This window comes from Oculina patagonica, chromosome 8, assembly GCF_052425735.1.
Source record: "Oculina patagonica isolate OP01 chromosome 8, crgOcupat, whole genome shotgun sequence".
NCBI classification, from domain to species: Eukaryota; Metazoa; Cnidaria; class Anthozoa; order Scleractinia; family Oculinidae; genus Oculina; species Oculina patagonica.
Window position 1 is genome coordinate 24,977,327 of NC_135765.1, and position 19,099 is coordinate 24,996,425.

General features: G+C 39.0%; 1 protein-coding gene across 1 annotated transcript; it reads right to left on the minus strand.

Annotated features, from left to right (window-relative positions):
* Positions 1 to 1,818: 1,818 nt before the first annotated feature.
* On the minus strand, positions 1,819 to 12,090 carry LOC144662771 (cytochrome P450 3A2-like). Its single transcript, XM_078523672.1, has 5 exons — positions 11,631 to 12,090; positions 6,366 to 6,571; positions 5,419 to 5,701; positions 4,237 to 4,525; positions 1,819 to 3,620 (listed from the first exon to the last, which is right to left on the minus strand). Exons 1-5 carry the CDS (start codon positions 11,970 to 11,972, stop codon positions 3,235 to 3,237), a joined length of 1,506 nt encoding a protein of 501 aa, XP_078379798.1. The 5' UTR covers positions 11,973 to 12,090; the 3' UTR covers positions 1,819 to 3,234.
* Between the last annotated feature and the right edge of the window lie 7,009 nt (positions 12,091 to 19,099).

The following is a 19,099-nucleotide window of genomic DNA, read 5'->3' on the forward strand; positions in this document are numbered from 1 at the left end:
AAGCCTTTTTTCAATTTCCTCTGCTTGTTGAAGAGTTTTCCTTAACAGAAACTGAATGAAAGCCACTCGAACCTTTTGTTTTCTAACAGTGTAAATCAACGGATTGACCAGGGAATTAAAAATTGATACTGCCGTCCAAACTGAAAGAACTTGAAATTCAATAGTGACCGATGTTGCATTGTCCAGCAATTTTTCCAGAACAAATTTACTGATCAGTGACGGTACGTAGCATACAGAAACTGCCGATATTATCATGGTTGTTATTTTCAGCGCTTTCTTCTCTTTCTTAAATTGTTCTCTGGCCTCCGAGGACACTTGATGAGAAATGATTTGCTCCTCGCGTCGACGGACCTCGCGATAAACAACCACTTGACAGACGACGATTGTAGGAATACTTGCCACAATGCATATACCCAGCATTGTCAGTATTGGCTCGTTGTTGTTTGATTATTTCAAGCGAAGGAATAGTTCCAACGCTGTGGGATGCCATTTATGATATTAAAACCAAAAAGTTTCGGAACTCAGCATGTTTTAATATTTCGGCTTTTAGTGTTTATGTAAGTTGCGGATGAAAAACTGCAACAACGATCAGAATGAACCGCCGAGTGAACAGCCCAACATGTGCATAAGCACACGAATGGTCTGAACAAACAGTTTGAGCAGACAAAGGTCGAAAGTGCACAAAACCATCCATAAGACTTATTGACTAGAGAGTTTACTGACTCGATGGTAAAAAAAAGTTCTAATAGTTATGTTTGTGTAAGAAACAGACGCAATGACTGGCTATGGTGGTTTAATTTGTAGTGATCTGTTGTACTTATTTAATTTTATCGCTTAGGTAAGCTACCATTTTTATTTTAATCAAGGAGTTTATAATAGTGAGCTCACTAAAAGTTTTTCTTGGATCGAAGTAGATTGTCATGAAAGCTCAAAGACCTTTGAGAAAACTTGGAGGATCGCTTTATGGCAAAGTATCTCTCTCCGCTGATCAAAACTAAATGGAATAACGATGCAAACCAGAAAATAAAGAAAAGCATTTCCTTCAATTTTGACAGAATACAGAAGCCACTCGTTGTCTGACCTTTTAATGCAATGGTATCCGTATAGATGCGGAGAGGCTGGATTGTCAGTCCGACCATGAAGTCTGTCACTGCTAAACAGGCAAGCAAAAAGTTGGCATTGGACCTGAGTCGTCTTTGCGTTTTCACCACAATGATAACCAAAACATTCAACAATACGGTTAATGAAAATGACAGCAGATTGACAACGATTATAAAAACAAGCCAAATGTGACCAGAGAGGGGCAAATGTTGAGGCACCTTTGGTAACGTGAAGTCTTCACATCCATCGACGCCAGCAGAAGAAGAATTCATGCATGTTCAGAGCCTGTCGGAAAGAAATAACGTCAGCAAAGAAAAAGAATCGAGTTTGTTTTAATCTCTGAATAAAAGTTCATTCCTTATAACTCGAGCCCCCGGTAACTCGAACATGTTTCCACTTCAGGTAATATCGCTTTCGGTTTTTCTATTACTGACCTTATTTCGCTCGGTCATTAGCAAGAGAAACTTTGGGGAAATATTATCTTAGCACGGCATGCGCTTATTTAATAAAAAGAAACATATTTTTCTATACTGATAGTTAAAAAAAAAATAGGACAAATTTATTCCTGCAACTAGATGTCGGCTAATAAAGAAAAACGAAAATGATAAAGAAAGAACAACCTTTGCTTACCAGCCCTTCGCCTGTTTGTAAACAATAGGAAGCGAAACTCTGAACTTTGCACTGAAATATGTTCGAAAAAAACGTGCGCTAGTTTGGCGAGAAACTAGATTTTATTTTCATCCGTCGTGTTATTCTGAGGACGTAAAATTTTTACCTCGTGTCATAAGGTCGGTCACTGAGGCCTTTCGATGTTTGTGAACTTTAACAAGAAAGCCAGCAATCTTGTTTCTTTTATTTACTATTCACAGGCAACAGCTGCAGTTTAATTTTGGCGTGTAAAAGGGTGCCGAACAGTCAGATTTCCCAATTGGACAATCTTTCGCCGTCCGTATACAAGAGAGACGAGACTGTAAATGACGAGTATGTTAAGAAATGTGAATGAAAATTACAGTTTTAAGGTCACTATTCCTATACTGACGATCTTTCGATTATTGCATCAGCTAAGTAAAGAGTCACTGAAGAGTGAATGTTACACTGAACGTTGAACACAAGTTGAAGTAACTAAAAATTAATTGCAACACGTACATTTAATAGGTCTTAATTGTCTCAACGGAGGTCCAAAAAAGTCAGATAATAAAAATGTAAATTAGATTTCTTGCAAATTGTTGTATACCATATTTTACTGAATGTTAATACCACTACCGTAAAATTCAGGTTATAAGCCCTGGCATTATACAACTTCGTAAGGGGTTTTGGGTGGACTTATAAAGGAGGGGCTCATATCCGGGGGGGGGGGATGGGGACTTATAAACGGACTAAATAAAACGTTTCGAAACGAGCCACAGCAGTGTTGTTCAAAATACGTTTTTAAGTTACAAAGTCATAATAAATTAAAGCAACATTAAGCTCTGCTCAGTACTGTCATCCGGCAGAGAGGGGCTTATAACGGGATATATTTTTTGTTGTTGTTTCCAGGTAGATGAGCCTATAACCAGGGGGGCTTATAACCAGAATTTTATGGTATATCAGTACAATAACCGGCTATCAGTACTTTTACTGTACGATTACATCATTCATAGTGGAATCATGAGCTATAGTAGCGTGTAGTAACCTTAAACGAGTGAAGCATTCTAAATTAAGGATGAAATAACCTTTTATGGACTCCTTAATAAACTGATCGCATTGCATTGCATTATATAAAGAACAGGCAGCGACTCCTGTCCTTTACATACCATTTGAATTGCATTCTAGTTTTGTACGTAAAAAAATTTAACTTTTCCTAAACTCATGTGTTTCTTCGAAAATTGAAGGCCCACTTTTAACCTTATTTCTTAAAAAAGCTTACTGAAATTACCATACGTTGGATTATACTATGCGCAATATTAAATTGCCGTCCATTGGCTATTAAAAACGGTAAAAAATTATCATTTCATTTAAATAAACGCCCGTCCTGAATAAACGCCGGGTTCAAATGAACGCCAAGTAAACTTTATGTAACATGTTATGAAGTGTAAGGACGTGTTCGTATGTTGAAATCATGGCTTGAAGGATTTAAAGTCAGCTACAGTCACATTAGAAGCGTGATTTTACTTTCAGATTAACCCCACCATCAATTACAAGAGTGATGTTTTGCTTTACACGAGGCGGGATCACTGTGTCTGTTGCCAACTCAAGGCTGTATTTCTTCAGGATCCTTGCCAGCAAAAGCTTCATTTCCATCTGTGCAAACCTCAGCCCGATGCAGTTCCGAGGGCCGGTTCCAAATGGCAGATACAAGTAGGGGTCACGTGAACGCTTCATTTCAGGGGTAAATCTCTCTGGATCGTATTTTTCTGGGTTGTGCCAGATTGTGGGATCCCGATGAATACTGTATATTGGGATGAAGACGAGTCCTCCTTTTGGAATCATCAGGTCTTTCACCTTACAGTCCTTTGTACACGTGCGAAAGAGAAAAGGAACTAAAACGGAAAATAATTCGTTTCAGTATGAAGTTAAAAGTAACAATACTACTTCACTTTGGAACCCCGTTACCACGATCCCTGAATACAACCCACCGTATGGAAAAAAAGATGGCGTCTCTACATTTTACCTCAATACTTTGCGAACACAATACAGCCAATACTGTTGCCATGTTTTTGCAAACTTCAACCCTATAAGTACTAACATTATTGTTCATGCTGGGTTTGAATTATATATAAGTAACTGGGTTTGAAGTTGTCCGCGCGTTTTTATGAGCGTTTTTAGGGGGTCTCTTGACGGAAATATTGTTGAGGCCCAGGAATTGGCTGTAACGACGAATGGGTCGTTTTAACTGCGTGATTGTATAAGGCAGGGTTTGCACTGTACTACAATGCGAAGCACTCCACAAATTCACAATATCAGGAAAGTAACTTAAAATTGCAGCTGAAATCCACACTTGAAAGTTAGTTTGTGAGTATCGAGTCGAATTGTTTGCGGTTTCGTATGCAACGATGTCTCTGTCGCATTTAAATGATGTACCGTGAAAAGGTCTTACGTGACACTACTAGGGGTGGAAAAATAAATCAACACTAAGTCAGCTGTGTTGATACTTACCAACAGGATGGAGTCGGAGTGTTTCGGCAATGACCATGTCAAGATAGGGCAGATCCTTGACTGTGTCGTAGGACGGCATCTCCTCTTCGTCAGTACACACGCTGTCAATCTCTTGATGAAGCTTTTTCTGTACCTCGGGGTTGGCAGCTATAAAGAAACACGTTAGGCTTAGGGTGACGCTTGTCGTGTCAGAGCCGGCTAGCAAGAAACCGATGGACTGGGCAGCAATTTCATCGTCACTGAGCCCTTTGCCTCTTGTCTCAGCGTTTAACATGAGCTCGAGCAAATTCTAAATGAAAAAGAGAACAGAAAAGAGAACTTTCAGACGAAATCAATGTCAAAAAGGAAGGGCATGCCAATACTTCCAACCTGTGAGAGTTACATTTAACATGCATTGATATATGTAACACCATTCCCAAGGGCCAGGTTATGTCAATGACATAGCCATGCAGTGGATATTGAGAACTATTAAAAACTAGCAATGGTATATTGCAGTTCCTGCGTTTTGATTGGTCGAGAGCCAATGGTATATGAGCTCATATACCATTGACCACAAATTTGGTAGCCAATTCGCATCAACGAAAACAGCTTGGGAGCTAAAATATTACAATTATTTGGGCGATTTTAATAAAAAAATCATTCCACTCACGCTTGTTGGATATGAGATCGTTATCGCCAACTCGGCGATACGCGCGTTGTTAGTTATCTACCATTTCATATGCAACGAGCGCTCTAGAGTAATTGATAAATGATAACTTGGTTGATAATTACACCCCGTTACCTAACTAGTACCTACGCCTTTCCTTGCCGCAAACGTAGGAACGCGATGGCTTTGATGCCGCAAAAGATAAAAGTTCTAAGGCGCTTTACAGTTTCAAAATAAATAAGTCTTAAGATCCGCATTAAAGTATTTATAGTCTACTGTCAGTCTCAGATGGTCGGGTAGACCGTTTCAAAGTGCCGGGGCACAGACAGGAAAGGATCTATCGCCATACTTAGAATTGCACAGAAGAACATGCAGAAGACCCCTAGAAGACCCGTAATGGCCGTGATGGCACATATCTATCCAAAAGATATGTTATAAAACCATCCTTACTACGAGCTTAAGGGGAGACAGGTTTATCCTCAATACTTGTTGGAGTACCAGCAAAATAGTCAGCCGAAATTAAGAGATGGTTCTACCTTTTCCGTACCCTCTGCTTTTTCCTTTGATGTCTTTATAACTTGGTCCGCGACATTCTTAACGCCTTGAAAATTTTTAAACAGCCACGGAGATAACAGTTTTATCAATTTGGTACCATATGGAAGGAGTAGACCTAGAGCAATTATTGTCAGCGCAACCGGGCCGAACCGAAGAGCATCACGGACTTGGACCATCGTAGGATCATCTGGATTAGTTTGACATTCTGATTGGACACCAAAGGCAGTTGACAAGATTATGTCAAAGGTCAATGTTCGTATATACCTTCGAGAGAAACAACAAAAGAAGTATGTCTTATGTTTTACGTGCTGAACGTGCTTTAAGGAGATTTGGCCCATGTACCGTTATTAATTTTAGGTTGCAAAGGCAGTTGTGATAGAGAGAAACGTCCATTTTAACTCTTTTACTGAGCATTAAAGACCACAATCAGTTAAGCAAGTAAGCAACCAAGCAATAGATTGCTCGATCAGTGCAATTCGATTTAGTAATTTTGACCATCTCTACACGTTTTTTACCTCGTTGTGTTTTATATTAAGCAGAGGGTTGTTGGTACACAAGAAAGCAAAGTCGGTTGTTACCTATCTATACATTTTACCGTCGATTGGTTGGTCAGTCGGTCGCTCGGCGGTCAGTCATTTGTCGATTCGTTCGACTGTCTGTCTGTCTGTCTGTCTGTCTGTCTGTCTGTCTGTCTGTCTGTCTGTCTGTCTGTCTGCCTGCCTGCCTGCCTGCCTGCCTGCCTGTCTGTCTGTCGTCCGTCTGACTGTCTGTCTGTATGTCTGTATGTCTGTCTGTCTGTCTGTCAGCTGACAAGCAAGTACTAGTAAATAAGAAATCAACCATTCAGTCAGTCTGTTCTCTTCACCATTCTTCATCGTCGCGGATAATATAGTAGTAACTGTGGTAAATATGAGCGAAGTGAATTTACTCATTAATATCGACGCTTTCATCCTGATCGGCCACTTTCTCCAGTTTCTTCATAAACGTGTCACACGCCTGGTTCATTAGAGGCACCATCCGCTTCATTTTCAAAGCACTGAAAGAAGGCGACAGCGTACTGCGGATACGTCGCCATTTTTCTCCCTTAACGACACTAAGTAGACTGTTCAGCGGTGGAGGAAACTCGAGCAAATCCTAAAATGAAACAAAAACAAGATGTTACTGATGTAAGTTGTCCTGCAGAATTCTGTTTTTCATACAGGATCATAAGCCATGTTAAACAGAAATTTGGCTCGTTGTTGTCGTTTGACTGTGCATATACACATAATGACACAACCTTGTGTTATAACGAAACATCCCAGGGTCCTGTTTGAGTATGCGCACATTACTTGATCGATGATCATCGTGACGTCAACGTTTTCAAAAAGCATATTTTTCGCTTTTCACACTGCAACAGAAAAATGGCGTTTTCGAAGGTATTCACGCTGGAGATCGTTTAGGAACTGCTCCATTTTCGGTGGTGTTGAACACGGATTAGTATGGAAAGACTAAGTATGCCTTTTAAAGGAGAACACATAAGTTTGGACAAGGCCAAAAACTGTTCTGAACAAGCATGTCGATGGGTAAAAAACTGAAGCAGGTCGATAAACAAAACATTCTTTGCTTGCCCATTATGTTCCACAAAATGAACTTTTTATTGTTGTTGTTGCTGTTTTCTTTAATAGCCAGAGTATTCTTACATTTATTGGACTAAGGGATGTGTAGTAGTGTTTTCGTGTTCTGCTGCTATTATGCTCACTCGAAGATAAATTTCAGATCTCGGCGCAACCATGTATTATCCTCTATATATCTATCATTTAAATTTGATATCTTAACAATCAACTAGTCTGTATGATAAAAATAAACAAAAATAAAAAAATATTGGTTTCTGATACAAAAAGTGTTTTTAAATGGACAATTTGTAACAATAGAGTGTAACAGTGAGGAGCCCAGATTTGTACGTGTGTGTACGACGGTTTTGGGCTGCTTTCAGAGTTGTGGCTCGTGACGCACACAGCGGTTGCTATTAAACGACGACGAATACGCTATCAGCCTTTTTTTCCGTGGAGTAAGAAAATAAACCCGCACCGCCCGTTAGCTAACGTGAAATAAAAAAATTACCAAAGATCCCACCCTGTATACGCCATAACGAGCTATCGACAAAAAAAAAAAAATATGTATTGGATTGTTTATGCACGTTTGCTATTTATACGCGCTGAAACAGGCCTTATTGTGGTTTGTGACGTACGCAGCGGTAGCTGGCATGTTGCTTTGCATGCACAAGGGTTACTTCTTTTAAAGGTTTCAAATGACTTTATAATTTGCGTGACGAATTATCTTGGTGTTAGCCGAAAAACGGAAGACAGTTATCAATGTTGATACGTTATACCAGCAGAACACACGGATCCATTAGGGCCCTATTTTTAGCTCATTCTCCAGAATGAGTAATAGAGTGATACAAATGTTGACGGAAGTCTGCGTGTACAAAAATTGTGTGGACCGGAAGTGATACAGATGTTGACGGAAGTCTGCGTGTACAAAAATTGTGTGGACCGGAAGTGAAACATATGTTGACGGAAGTCTGCGTGTACAAAAATTGTGTGGACGGAAGTTGTAGAACGGAAGTAATTTTATATGCTACCCCTGCCCCCTTAGTAACGCCAAAAAATAACTTCAGTGAAGCTCAGATGCAAATGTGAAAAGAAATGAAATCATTGTATAGTGTAATAAATAAATTAACATCAAATGACAATTTCGGAACTACTGGTAGAACGGAAGTAATTTTATATGCTACCCCTGCCCCCTTAGTAACGCCAAAAATAACTTCAGTGAAGCTCAGATGCAAATGTGAAAAGAAGTGAAATCATTGTTTTGTGTAATAAATAAATTAACATCAAATGACAATTTCGGAACTACTGGTCTACAATGAACCAAAACTAAAGCTACGTCAACTACGACTACAACCCGCACGTGTCGTTATTACAAAAAATTATCAAATATATATTTTCATTTTTTTTTTTCTTTTCTGAGACCCCTCAACATGTCCTCGGCCCTGACCCCAATCTGTCTATGTCCAACAGAAAGTATAAAGAGCGATCTAAAATATAGAATCAATGGAATTTTTTTGGTATGTTTGAAGTAGAGTTGGTTTTGGCTCGTGACGTGACGCAGCTGATGTTCACCCGCACGCGTCCCTGCACGCATTTCTGTACGTGTACAATGAACCAAAAATAAACCTTAAGTTACGTCAACTCTCTTTTTTAGAAATGCACGATCTGCGCACGTCGCCGAAATAATAATAATAATAATAATAATAATAAAACTTTATTTAAACTCGAATTTAGAGTAGCTTGACAGCTAATATTTCCGAGAACGAAAATGTATCAAATGTATAGTTTTTATTGAATTTCCTCTTTCTAAGAACCCTGGACACGTCCAAGTAAAACGATAAAGAGCCATTCAAAAATTAACTTATGACGTTACGCAGTTGATGTTCACCCGCACGCATTTCTCTATGTGTACAATGAACCAAAAATAAAGCCACGTCAACTCTCTTTGTAGTAATCTCATTTCCCGTGACTCACGTCATCCGTTTTACACGACGTGTTCGTGCGCATCTTTCTCTCAAATTTCATTCGCTGCTCAATCCATGAACAATGATTGTCACTGCCCGGAGGATGCGTGCTGACAGAAAGGTTATTCAAAACGCAATTCAGTAATTTAAAACGGTAACAAATATTCATTTCATTTCTTTTCACATGTGTATCTGAGCTTCGTGGAAGATATGAACTATTTACACACTATCCAACCAGAAGAAAGCTCGTAACCACAATCTCCACACGTTTTAGCAGTAAAAACATGTTCTTCAAATATCGAAATTATATTTGTCAAGAAGCGATGTATTGGTGAAAAATATTGTGAAAGCCCTTTCCGTGTTTAATTGTTATGTAAACATTCTAGCTTTTCTGTCTATGTTGTTGTTGACTTTACATTTTCCATCAATAATAGCGCTAAGAAGAGCAAACAAGACTGGATGTCTTCGGATGTCTCGTTTTTCCTGGCACGGAAGGGTAAAGGAATGTGCATGCATGCAAAAAACTTGACTGTTTCGCAATTCCTTTCCGCGTAATACTGATTCTCGACCTAGAATCTTCTCTTCCTATTATTTATATTTTTATTATGCTTACCGTACCGCGATCCGGAAACGAAATACTATTTCTTTTTTAAATAACTGCTTGTGGACTTTTACGTAGCGGGGAATGGGGCCATGTAAAATTACTTCCGGCTGCCTCAATGGATTTGATCGCTTGTGTCAGCGCGTGTTAAAATACGTGAAAATACGTTTAGGGTCCCTAAGGTCTAAACAGCTCGGCAACTTGATTCACGTTGCACCATTTTTAGAAGTTGTGAAATTGTGATTTCATTTCTTTTCACATGCGTATCTGATTTTGACTTTACACGGGACTGTAATTGACTTAAGTGAACTGTACCAGTACATTTCCATTAACCACCACCACTCCCAAACCCTACCCTTCCCACCCCCCCCCCCCCGAAAGAGGCAGAAGAATGAGCTGGCTCTAAGTGCCCTTTGATTTATAGTAAACGTTTCATTTTCTCGTTTTCATGCATTTCCATCGCTATCGCCCCATTCCGTAATCCCCAATTTCACTATTCCTACTTCTCCAACGTCACGCTGTGAACAACAAGAGCTGATACCGACTGACAAACAAGACTGAATTGATTTGAAAATTGTGACAAGAATACGAAACCGAATGACTTTTCTTATTTCGATAATTTATATTAAACTTCCAAAATTTTAACCATCCCCGCTACTTGAAAGAGCACATTAAATCGGATAAAAAATAAGCAGTTGACACGAGAGTATAGTTTCTTGCGTGACGTCATTAATTATAAAAGAATTGCTTAAGGATGCGTTTCTTTGGGAAAAATCCAAATCCGGATTCTTGATCCAAAAACGGATTTTGCGTTTCTTTACCTATATGCGAAAATGGATTAATCTTGGATCAATGATCTGAAGAATCCACACTTCGAGTGGATACATCAGATCATATCTGAATCCGGATTTTTAGGATTCATGATCCGTGCGTTTCTTTGGGAAAGGATTCGAAAAAAGTACCTTGGTCCAGCGGTCTTTGCTGTGAAAATACAGGTTCGCTCTTTGTAAACACTGCCATACGGAAAGTTTTAGGCGGTTATTTCGATCAAAATACAAAAATATTTCACGATAAAAGGAAACGGTAGCTTCAGATAGGTATGTAGTATCATTTTAAACGGGATACAGGTTTCTAGAACAGCCAGTGTGTGCCTACGGAAGTTGTATCCTTTTGAAATTGTCACGAGTGTAATTTGCACTGATCATTTCGCAATCATTCTTCGCTCTCAGATGCTTTCTCGCCACATTGTGCTTAACACTAAAGAAGATCTACTTCGACGTGTGGTTTTTGTAAAAGATTTTGTATGCCTAAATTATTTTAGCTAGGATACATTCGACGAAAAATAAATTTGTGCTGATATTTTATGTTCTGGGCGAAATGTGTTTACGGGGTTGTCATGGCAAAAAATCCGTTTTCGGATTCTTCGTTTCTTTGGGCGCAAAGTATCCGTTTGATCTGAGATCAATGATCCAATTTTGGATTTTCCCAAAGAAACGCACCCTTAACACCCAAGTTTAGGCCTCTTTATCTATTTTCAGTTCCTTTCCAGCCATGACGGTGGTTTCTGCTTGCAAACCGAATTATTAATAAACTGAAAACTAACAAAAGAACTAAAAAGAAGCTTTCAAAATTCCGGACTTGGACGCGACCAAAGTTGTGAGAGCAGTCACGCAGGCTTGCTATGGACTTGGACACGTCCAAGTTCTGACAGCAGTCACGCACGCTTTCTTTGTCTTCTTTGGACTTAGGAGGCGTCCAAATTATTGACAGCAGTCACGCACGTTTGCTGTACGTGCGTGAGTGGTGTGACAACTTTCGACGCCTCCAAATCCATTGCAAAAGCAGTTTCTAAGCAAAAGTAATTGCACAGAATAGAAAGACAAAATTGTAGGTTCCGAGGAGAGCCAAATATAAGCAGGAATAAACTTCCCTTGATGAATGGCTACCAACAAACGAGAGAAAAATGATTATAATAAACAAAGATGAATAATAGAGGTAGAAAACTATATACAAATATAACTCAGAAATCATGTACGTACCGGTCTGTCGATAAATGAATCGAAATCTTTCACCAAGATCTGTTTAATCATCTCTGGGTCTGATACAACGAAGGAAATTGTCGTGCTGCTCATAACAAAGAGTTTTCCATACTTCTTGTAATACCGGTCGAAGGTGACATAAATTTCTCCTTTAGACTTGATTGTATCCGGCAAACGGTTTAAAAACGGCCAGGGTTTGGGTCCTGGTAGATGACTGTAAGGTTTGAGCTGACGAGAATGTTTTGTTCCAAAGTGAAATAATACAATACCAACGATCGAAGCAATGGCGAACGTAAACCAGTGTTCGTTGAAAATTCCGACTAATTCCGTTACGAAATCCATCTATGCCTTTGGATGTTCGGTGATAATAACTGAATTATCAACCCGGGTTCTCAGTTATATGCAGAAAATTGAAGCTAAAATGCAGCATCAGCGAGATTATATTTCGGGAATAGTGATGTCAACAATGATGCAATGCAAATGAGTCTTGAGTGAATCACTGAGGGTGATCATATGGAAGTCACGCAAAATTATTAATCGATTCTAGTGAACGAATCATTTAGAGTTATGTAAATATTTCGTTAGGCTAGTATCTATAGGTACCATACGCTTAAGACAAATTCATAACGTTGAAAAATACAGTATCCTTAGCTAAGCTACGATCGACGACCCAATGCAAATTAGGAAGCGGTAATTTGCATAATTTGCACCAGCCGGAACGTTTATATGGGTGATGTAAAATTTGAAACACTTGTAAAGCTTTTATAAAATTTGAGTATTCTTGCAACATATTATTTCCTTAATGACACAATAAACAGCATCCGATTCGACAGGTGACGCAAGATGGCTCAAGCAAATAAGACGCCAAACTTTTTATGCGTCGGGGAATCGGGGGTTAAGGCCGGGGGAAGGGTTTTGTGGAGGGGAAAAGGGTAACGTTTTACTTTGATAGGATACACGCGCATTGTTGCCAATTTCATTACCTTTGGAAAACATGAGCCTTAAATTAAGTATTCATATCAAAAGTTGAAAAAAAGTTGGCCATTTTAGCGAGTTTCATCTCTTGCCGATAGCACACTTGTCAGATGTTATCATTACAGTTTTCCTAATAAGGATGGAAGTAAATATTCTAAGGACGCCCGGTTGTTAAATTCAAATCGTCCATTATCGTGCCTGGCGATATAGTGTGACTCATTCTCCTTCTTACGACTCGGAGACAAAGCAACAAACCGGTCCGAAGTTTAACACCATTAGTTGAGCTACGCACCTTACTGAAAAGTTAATGGTTAGGAGTCAAAGAAAATACCTACCAGAGATCACACCGCCGATTAATCTGTCCAATTGCAATTACAATTAAACATATATTACCGTCTTGTGCAAGAAAGGACCCGTTAAGGTTTTGGATTAAGTCGATCACCCGTTAAGGTTTAAGGATTTTCCCACCTTGTCTAAGACATAATGCCAATTTTTGATACTCCGGCGACATAAACAAGTACCTCACTGGCTTTGTTGTAATCGTGTTTTAAGCTAAGTATCAATACTGAAATCTACGTAAGTCAGCAATAGGGAAGAATTTGTGAAAATTTGTCTTGTGGCGCTTGAAGCCAAGTTTGCATAAATTAACACCTCTACCCAAGAGAGCTATACCCTGTTTAACATTGTACCATGTAAATTAAGATACTCCGTTTAAGACTAAAGGGATGAAATATAAACCACGTTCAAGAAAAAAAGCCGGAAACCCATACCCTATCCTGCCGCACGTCCACGATAAGCCCTTATAAAGGAGTAACCCTAGTAATTTCTACATGAACAACTGACAATGGCGAATTTGAGCTCTTGTGTTGAAATACCACCACGTAGATTAAAGCTTATTTTAACTCCAGATCTAGTAAATCCAGAAAGTTTGAGACTTGATATGAACAGTTCTGGTGTTTTTGGAAAAATGCCATCACGTGGATTCATTCTAATTTTTACTCTTTTTTCAAAAGAATCGAAGAAAAAAGTGCTACATGAGACACTAAAATGATGATTTTGGGCCGTTTTGTTGAAGTAGCACCACGTCGAAAAAAGCTTATTTTCACTCCAGATCTAGCAAATCCAGCCAGTTTGAGACTTAGGGCCTCTTTACATGAGCCCGGTTAACGGGTTGTCTCGTTACCAGGACAGATTTTGACGTCTGTTCATATGGAAAATTTTAGCCCGGTTGACGGGGATAAAATTCAAGAAACGAAACCAAAGATTGCGACACATGAAAATGCATCTCTTGCGACAATCGTAGCTTTATCGACCCTTGTAACTTTAGTTATAAAGCTAATCCGCATATTTCTAAAGTGGAAATAGATACAAGGCAAAATTATGCCATTTTGACCGCCCAATTACGAAACGGAAGCTTTCTTTTTTTTCAAAAAAAGTTGCGTCCCGGCGGCCTGTCTGGAGTGTTCATATGGGAATTTTTTTTGCCAGGTTGCCGAGATCTCGTTTACAGGAACCGAAATATCGGTAACCGGGCTGGCCCGCCTTCTCATAGGAACACATCAAACGTTAACATTTTACAAAGAAAATAAGAGTAAGCCGATATCTCGGTAACTGGGCCAGCCCGGTCAACCGGGATCATATGAAGAGGCCCTTAATATGTACAGTTCGAGTCTTTTTGGAAAAATGCCATCACGTGGATTCATCTTAAATTGCACTCCCGGTCCAAAAAAATCGATTTAGAAAGTGCTTCATGAGCCATTGAAAATGACGATCTTAGACCCCATGCGTTAAAATACCACCACGTGGATTAAAGCCTATTTTCACTCCAGATTCAACAAAACCGGCCAGATTGAAACTTAAAATGAACAGTTTGTGTCTTCTTGGAAAAAATGCCATCACGTGGATTCATCCCAATTTCCACTCCAGGTCTAAGAAAATCGAATAAGAAAGTGCTACACGAGCCACTGAAAATGTCCATTTTGGGCCCTTGTGTTGAAATACCACCACGTAGATTAAAGGTTATTTTTACTCTAGATCAAGCAAAAAAGGCCACTTTAAGACTTGAGGTGAACACTTTGGATCTTTTTGACAAAAAGCCATCACGTGGGTTCACCCTAATTATGACCCCATGTCCAAAAAAATCGATTAAGAAAGATGTGCATGAGCCACTGAAAATGTGGAATTTGGGCCCTTGTGTTGAAATACCACCACGAAGATTAAATCTTATTTTCACTCCAGATCCTACAAAAGCAACCAATTTGAGACACGAATAGTTCAGTTTGTTTCTTTTTGGAAAAATTCCATCACGTGGATTCATCCTAAATTGCACTCCCGGTTTTAAGGAGTTGAATAAGAAAGTGCTACATGAGCCACTAAAAATGACGATTTTGACCCCATGCGTTAAAATACCATAACGTTGACCATAGCCTATTTTCACGCCAGATCCTGCAAAACCGGCCAGTTTGAGACTTAAAATGTACAGCTTGTTTCTTCTTGGAAAAATGCCTTCACGTGGATTTATCCTACGTTTCACTCCAGATCCAAAAAAAAATCGAATAAGAAAGTGCTACACGAGCCACTGAAAATGTCCATTTTGGGCCCTTGTGTTGAAAAACCACCACGTAGATTAAAGGTTATTTTTACTCCATATCAAGCAAAACGGGCCACTTTAAGACTTGAAGGGTAAACTTTGGATCTTTTTGACAAAAAGCCATCACGTGGATTTATCCTAATTACTACTCCAGGCAAAAAAGAATCGATTTATAAATTGGTGCACGAGCCACTGAAAATGTGGATTTGGGCCCTTGGGTTGAAATACCACAACGTAGATTAAAGCTTATTTTCACTCCAGATCCTGCAAAACCGACCAGTTTGAGACATCGAAAGTTCAGTATGTCTCTTTTTGGAAAAAAATGCCATCACGTGGATTCATCCTAAATTGAACTCCAGGTTTAAAGGAATCAAATGGGAAAGTGCTACATGAGCCATAAAAATGACGATTTGGGGTTCCCGTGTTCAGATACCGCCACTTAGATTAAACCTTATTTCCACTCCAGATCCTGCAAAACCGGCCAGTTTGAGACTTGAAATGTACAGCTTGTCTCTGTTTGGAAAAATGCCATCACGTGGATTAATCCTAAAGTTAACGCCTGATCCAAAAAAATCGATTAAGAAAGTGCTACATGAGCCACTGAAAATGACGATTTTAGACCCCCATGCGTTAAAATATCTCCACGTGGTGTAATGCCTTTTTTCACACCAGATCCAAAAAAACCGGTCGGATTAAAACTTAAAATGTACAGTTTGTTTCTTTTTGGAAAAATGCCATCACGTGGATTCATCCTAAGTTTCACTAAGGTCCAAAAAGAAATCGAATAAGGAAGGGCTGCACGAGCCACTGAAAATGTGGATTTTGTAGCTTAAAGGTCATTTTCACTTCAGATCCTGAAAAACCGACCAGTTTGAGACTTGAAATGTACAGTTTGTGTCTCTTAGGAAAAATGCCATCATGTGCATTCATCCTAAATTTCACGCCAGTTCCAAAAAAATCGATTAAGAAAGTGTTACATGAGCAACAGAAAATGTCGATTTTGGGCCATTGTGTTGAAATAACACCAAGTAGATTAAAGGTTATTTTCACTCCAGATCCTGCAAAACGGTCCAGTTTTAAACAGTTTGTGTCTTTTTTGAAAAATGCCATCACGTGGATTCATCCCAATTTCTACTCCAGGTCAAAAAAAAAATCGAATAAGAAAGTGCTTCACGCGCCACTGAAAATGTCCAAATTTTGGTCCTTTTGTTGAAATACCAACACGTAGATTAAAGGTTATTTTTACTCCAGATCGAGCAAAACAGGCCACTTTGAATTTGTACAGATTGGGTCTTTTTTGACAAAATGCCACCACGTGGATTTATCGATATCTTATTATTACTCCAGGTCCAAAAAAAAATCGATTAACAAAGTGTTGCACGAGCCACTGAAAATGTCGATTTTGGGCCCTTGTGTTAAAAAAATCACAACGTAGATTAAAGCTTATATTCACTCCAGATCCTGCAAAACCGACAGTTTGAGACATGAAAAGTTCAGTTTGTCTCATTTGGGAAGAGGCCATCACGTGTATTGATCCTAAATTGCAAACCCGGTCCAAAAAAAAATCGAATAAGAAAGTGCTGCACGAGCCACTGAAAATGTGGATTTTAGAACCTTGTGTTGAAATACCACCACGTAGATTATAGGTCATTTTCACTCCAGATCCTGGAAAACCGACCACTTTGAGACTTGAAATGTACAGTTTGTGTCTTTTAGGAAAAATGCCATCACGTGGATTCATCCTAAATTTCACTCCCGGTCCAAAAAAAAACCATTAAGAAAGTGCTACATGAGCCACTAAAAGTGTCGATTTTAGGCCCTTGTGTTGAAATACCAACACGTAGATCAAAGGTTATTTTTACTCTAGATCAAGCAAAACAGGGCACTTTAAGACTTGAAGTGTACACTTTGGATCTTTTTGACAAAACGCCATCACGTGGATTCATCCTAATTATTACTCCATGACCAAAAAATCGATTAAGAAAGTGTTGCACGAGTCACTGAAAATGTGGATTTTGGGCCCTTGTGTTGAAAAGCCACCACGTAGATTAAAGCTTATTTTCACTCCAGATCCTGCAAAACCGACAAGTTTGATACATGGAAAGTTCAGTTTGTCTCAGTTTGGAAAGATGCCATCACGTGGAATCATCCTAAATTGCACTCCCGATCCAAAAAAAATCGATTAAGAAAGTGCTACATGAGTCACTCAAAATGTCAATTTTGGGCACTTGTGTTGAAATACCACCACGTAGTTTAAAGGTTATTTTTACTCCCGATCAACGAAAACGGACCAGTTTGAGACTTGAACTGTACAGTTTGTGTCTTGTTGGAAAAATGCCATCACGTGGATTCATTCAAAATTGCACTTCAGGTCCAAAAAATTCGTTTACGAAAGTATTGCATGAGCCACAGAAAATGTCGATTTTGGGCCATTGTGTTGAATTAACACCACGTAGAATAAAGGTTATTTTCACTCCAGATCCTGCAAAACCGGCCAGTTTTAAACAGTTTGTGTCTTTTGTGAAAAATGCCATCACGTGGATTCATCCCAATTTCTACTCCAGGTCAAAAAAAAATCGAATAAGAAAGTGCTTCACGCGCCACTGAAAATGTCCAAATTTTGGTCCTTTTGTTGAAATACCAACACGTAGATTAAAGGTTATTTTTACTCCAGATCGAGCAAAACAGGCCACTTTGAATTTGTACAGATTGGGTCTTTTTGACAAAATGCCATCACGTGGATTTATCGATATCTTATTATTACTCCAGGTCCAAAAAAAAATCGATTAACAAAGTGTTGCACGAGCCACTGAAAATGTCGATTTTGGGCCCTTGTGTTAAAAAACCACAACGTAGATTAAAGGTTATATTCACTCCAGATCCTGCAAAACCGACAGTTTGAGACATGAAAAGTTCAGTTTGTCTCATTTGGGAAGAGGCCATCACGTGTATTGATCCTAAATTGCAAACCCGGTCCAAAAAAAAAATCGAATAAGAAAGTGCTGCACGAGCCACTGAAAATGTGGATTTTAGAACCTTGTGTTGAAATACCACCACGTAGATAGGTCATTTTCACTCCAGATCCTGGAAAACCGACCACTTTGAGACTTGAAATGTACAGTTTGTGTCTTTTAGGAAAAATGCCATCACGTGGATTCATCCTAAATTTCACTCCCGGTCCAAAAAAAAACCATTAAGAAAGTGCTACATGAGCCACTAAAAGTGTCGATTTTAGGCCCTTGTGTTGAAATACCAACACGTAGATTAAAGGTTATTTTTACTCTAGATCAAGCAAAACAGGGCACTTTAAGACTTGAAGTGTACACTTTGGATCTTTTTGACAAAACGCCATCACGTGGATTCATCCTAATTATTACTCCATGACCAAAAAATCGATTAAGAAAGTGTTGCACGAGTCACTGAAAATGTGGATTTTGGGCCCTTGTGTTGAAAAACCACCACGTAGATTAAAGCTTATTTTCACTCCAGATCCTGCAAAACCGACAAGTTTGATACATGGAAAGTTCAGTTTGTCTCAGTTTGGAAAGATGCCATCACGTGGAATCATCCTAAATTGCACTCCCGATCCAAAAAAAAATCGATTAAGAAAGTGCTACATGAGTCACTCAAAATGTCAATTTTGGGCACTTGTGTTGAAATACCACCACGTAGTTTAAAGGTTATTTTTACTCCCGATCAAAGAAAACGGACCAGTTTGAGACTTGAACTGTACAGTTTGTGTCTTGTTGGAAAAATGCCATCACGTGGATTCATTCAAAATTGCACTTCAGGTCCAAAAAATTCGTTTACGAAAGTATTGCATGAGCCACAGAAAATGTCGATTTTGGGCCATTGTGTTGAATTAACACCACGTAGAATAAAGGTTATTTTCACTCCAGATCCT

Excerpts from the sequence above, each read along its gene's own strand:
- LOC144662771 (XM_078523672.1), bottom strand. The coding sequence starts at position 11,972 with ATGGATTTCGTAACGGAATTAGTCGGAATTTTCAACGAACACTGGTTT. Across the intron at positions 6,572-11,630 it reads ATTCATTTATCGACAGACCG|GATTTGCTCGAGTTTCCTCC; the intron begins GTACGTACATGA and ends GTTTCATTTTAG. Across the intron at positions 3,621-4,236 it reads ACTCCGACTCCATCCTGTTG|TTCCTTTTCTCTTTCGCACG; the intron begins GTAAGTATCAAC and ends TTTCCGTTTTAG.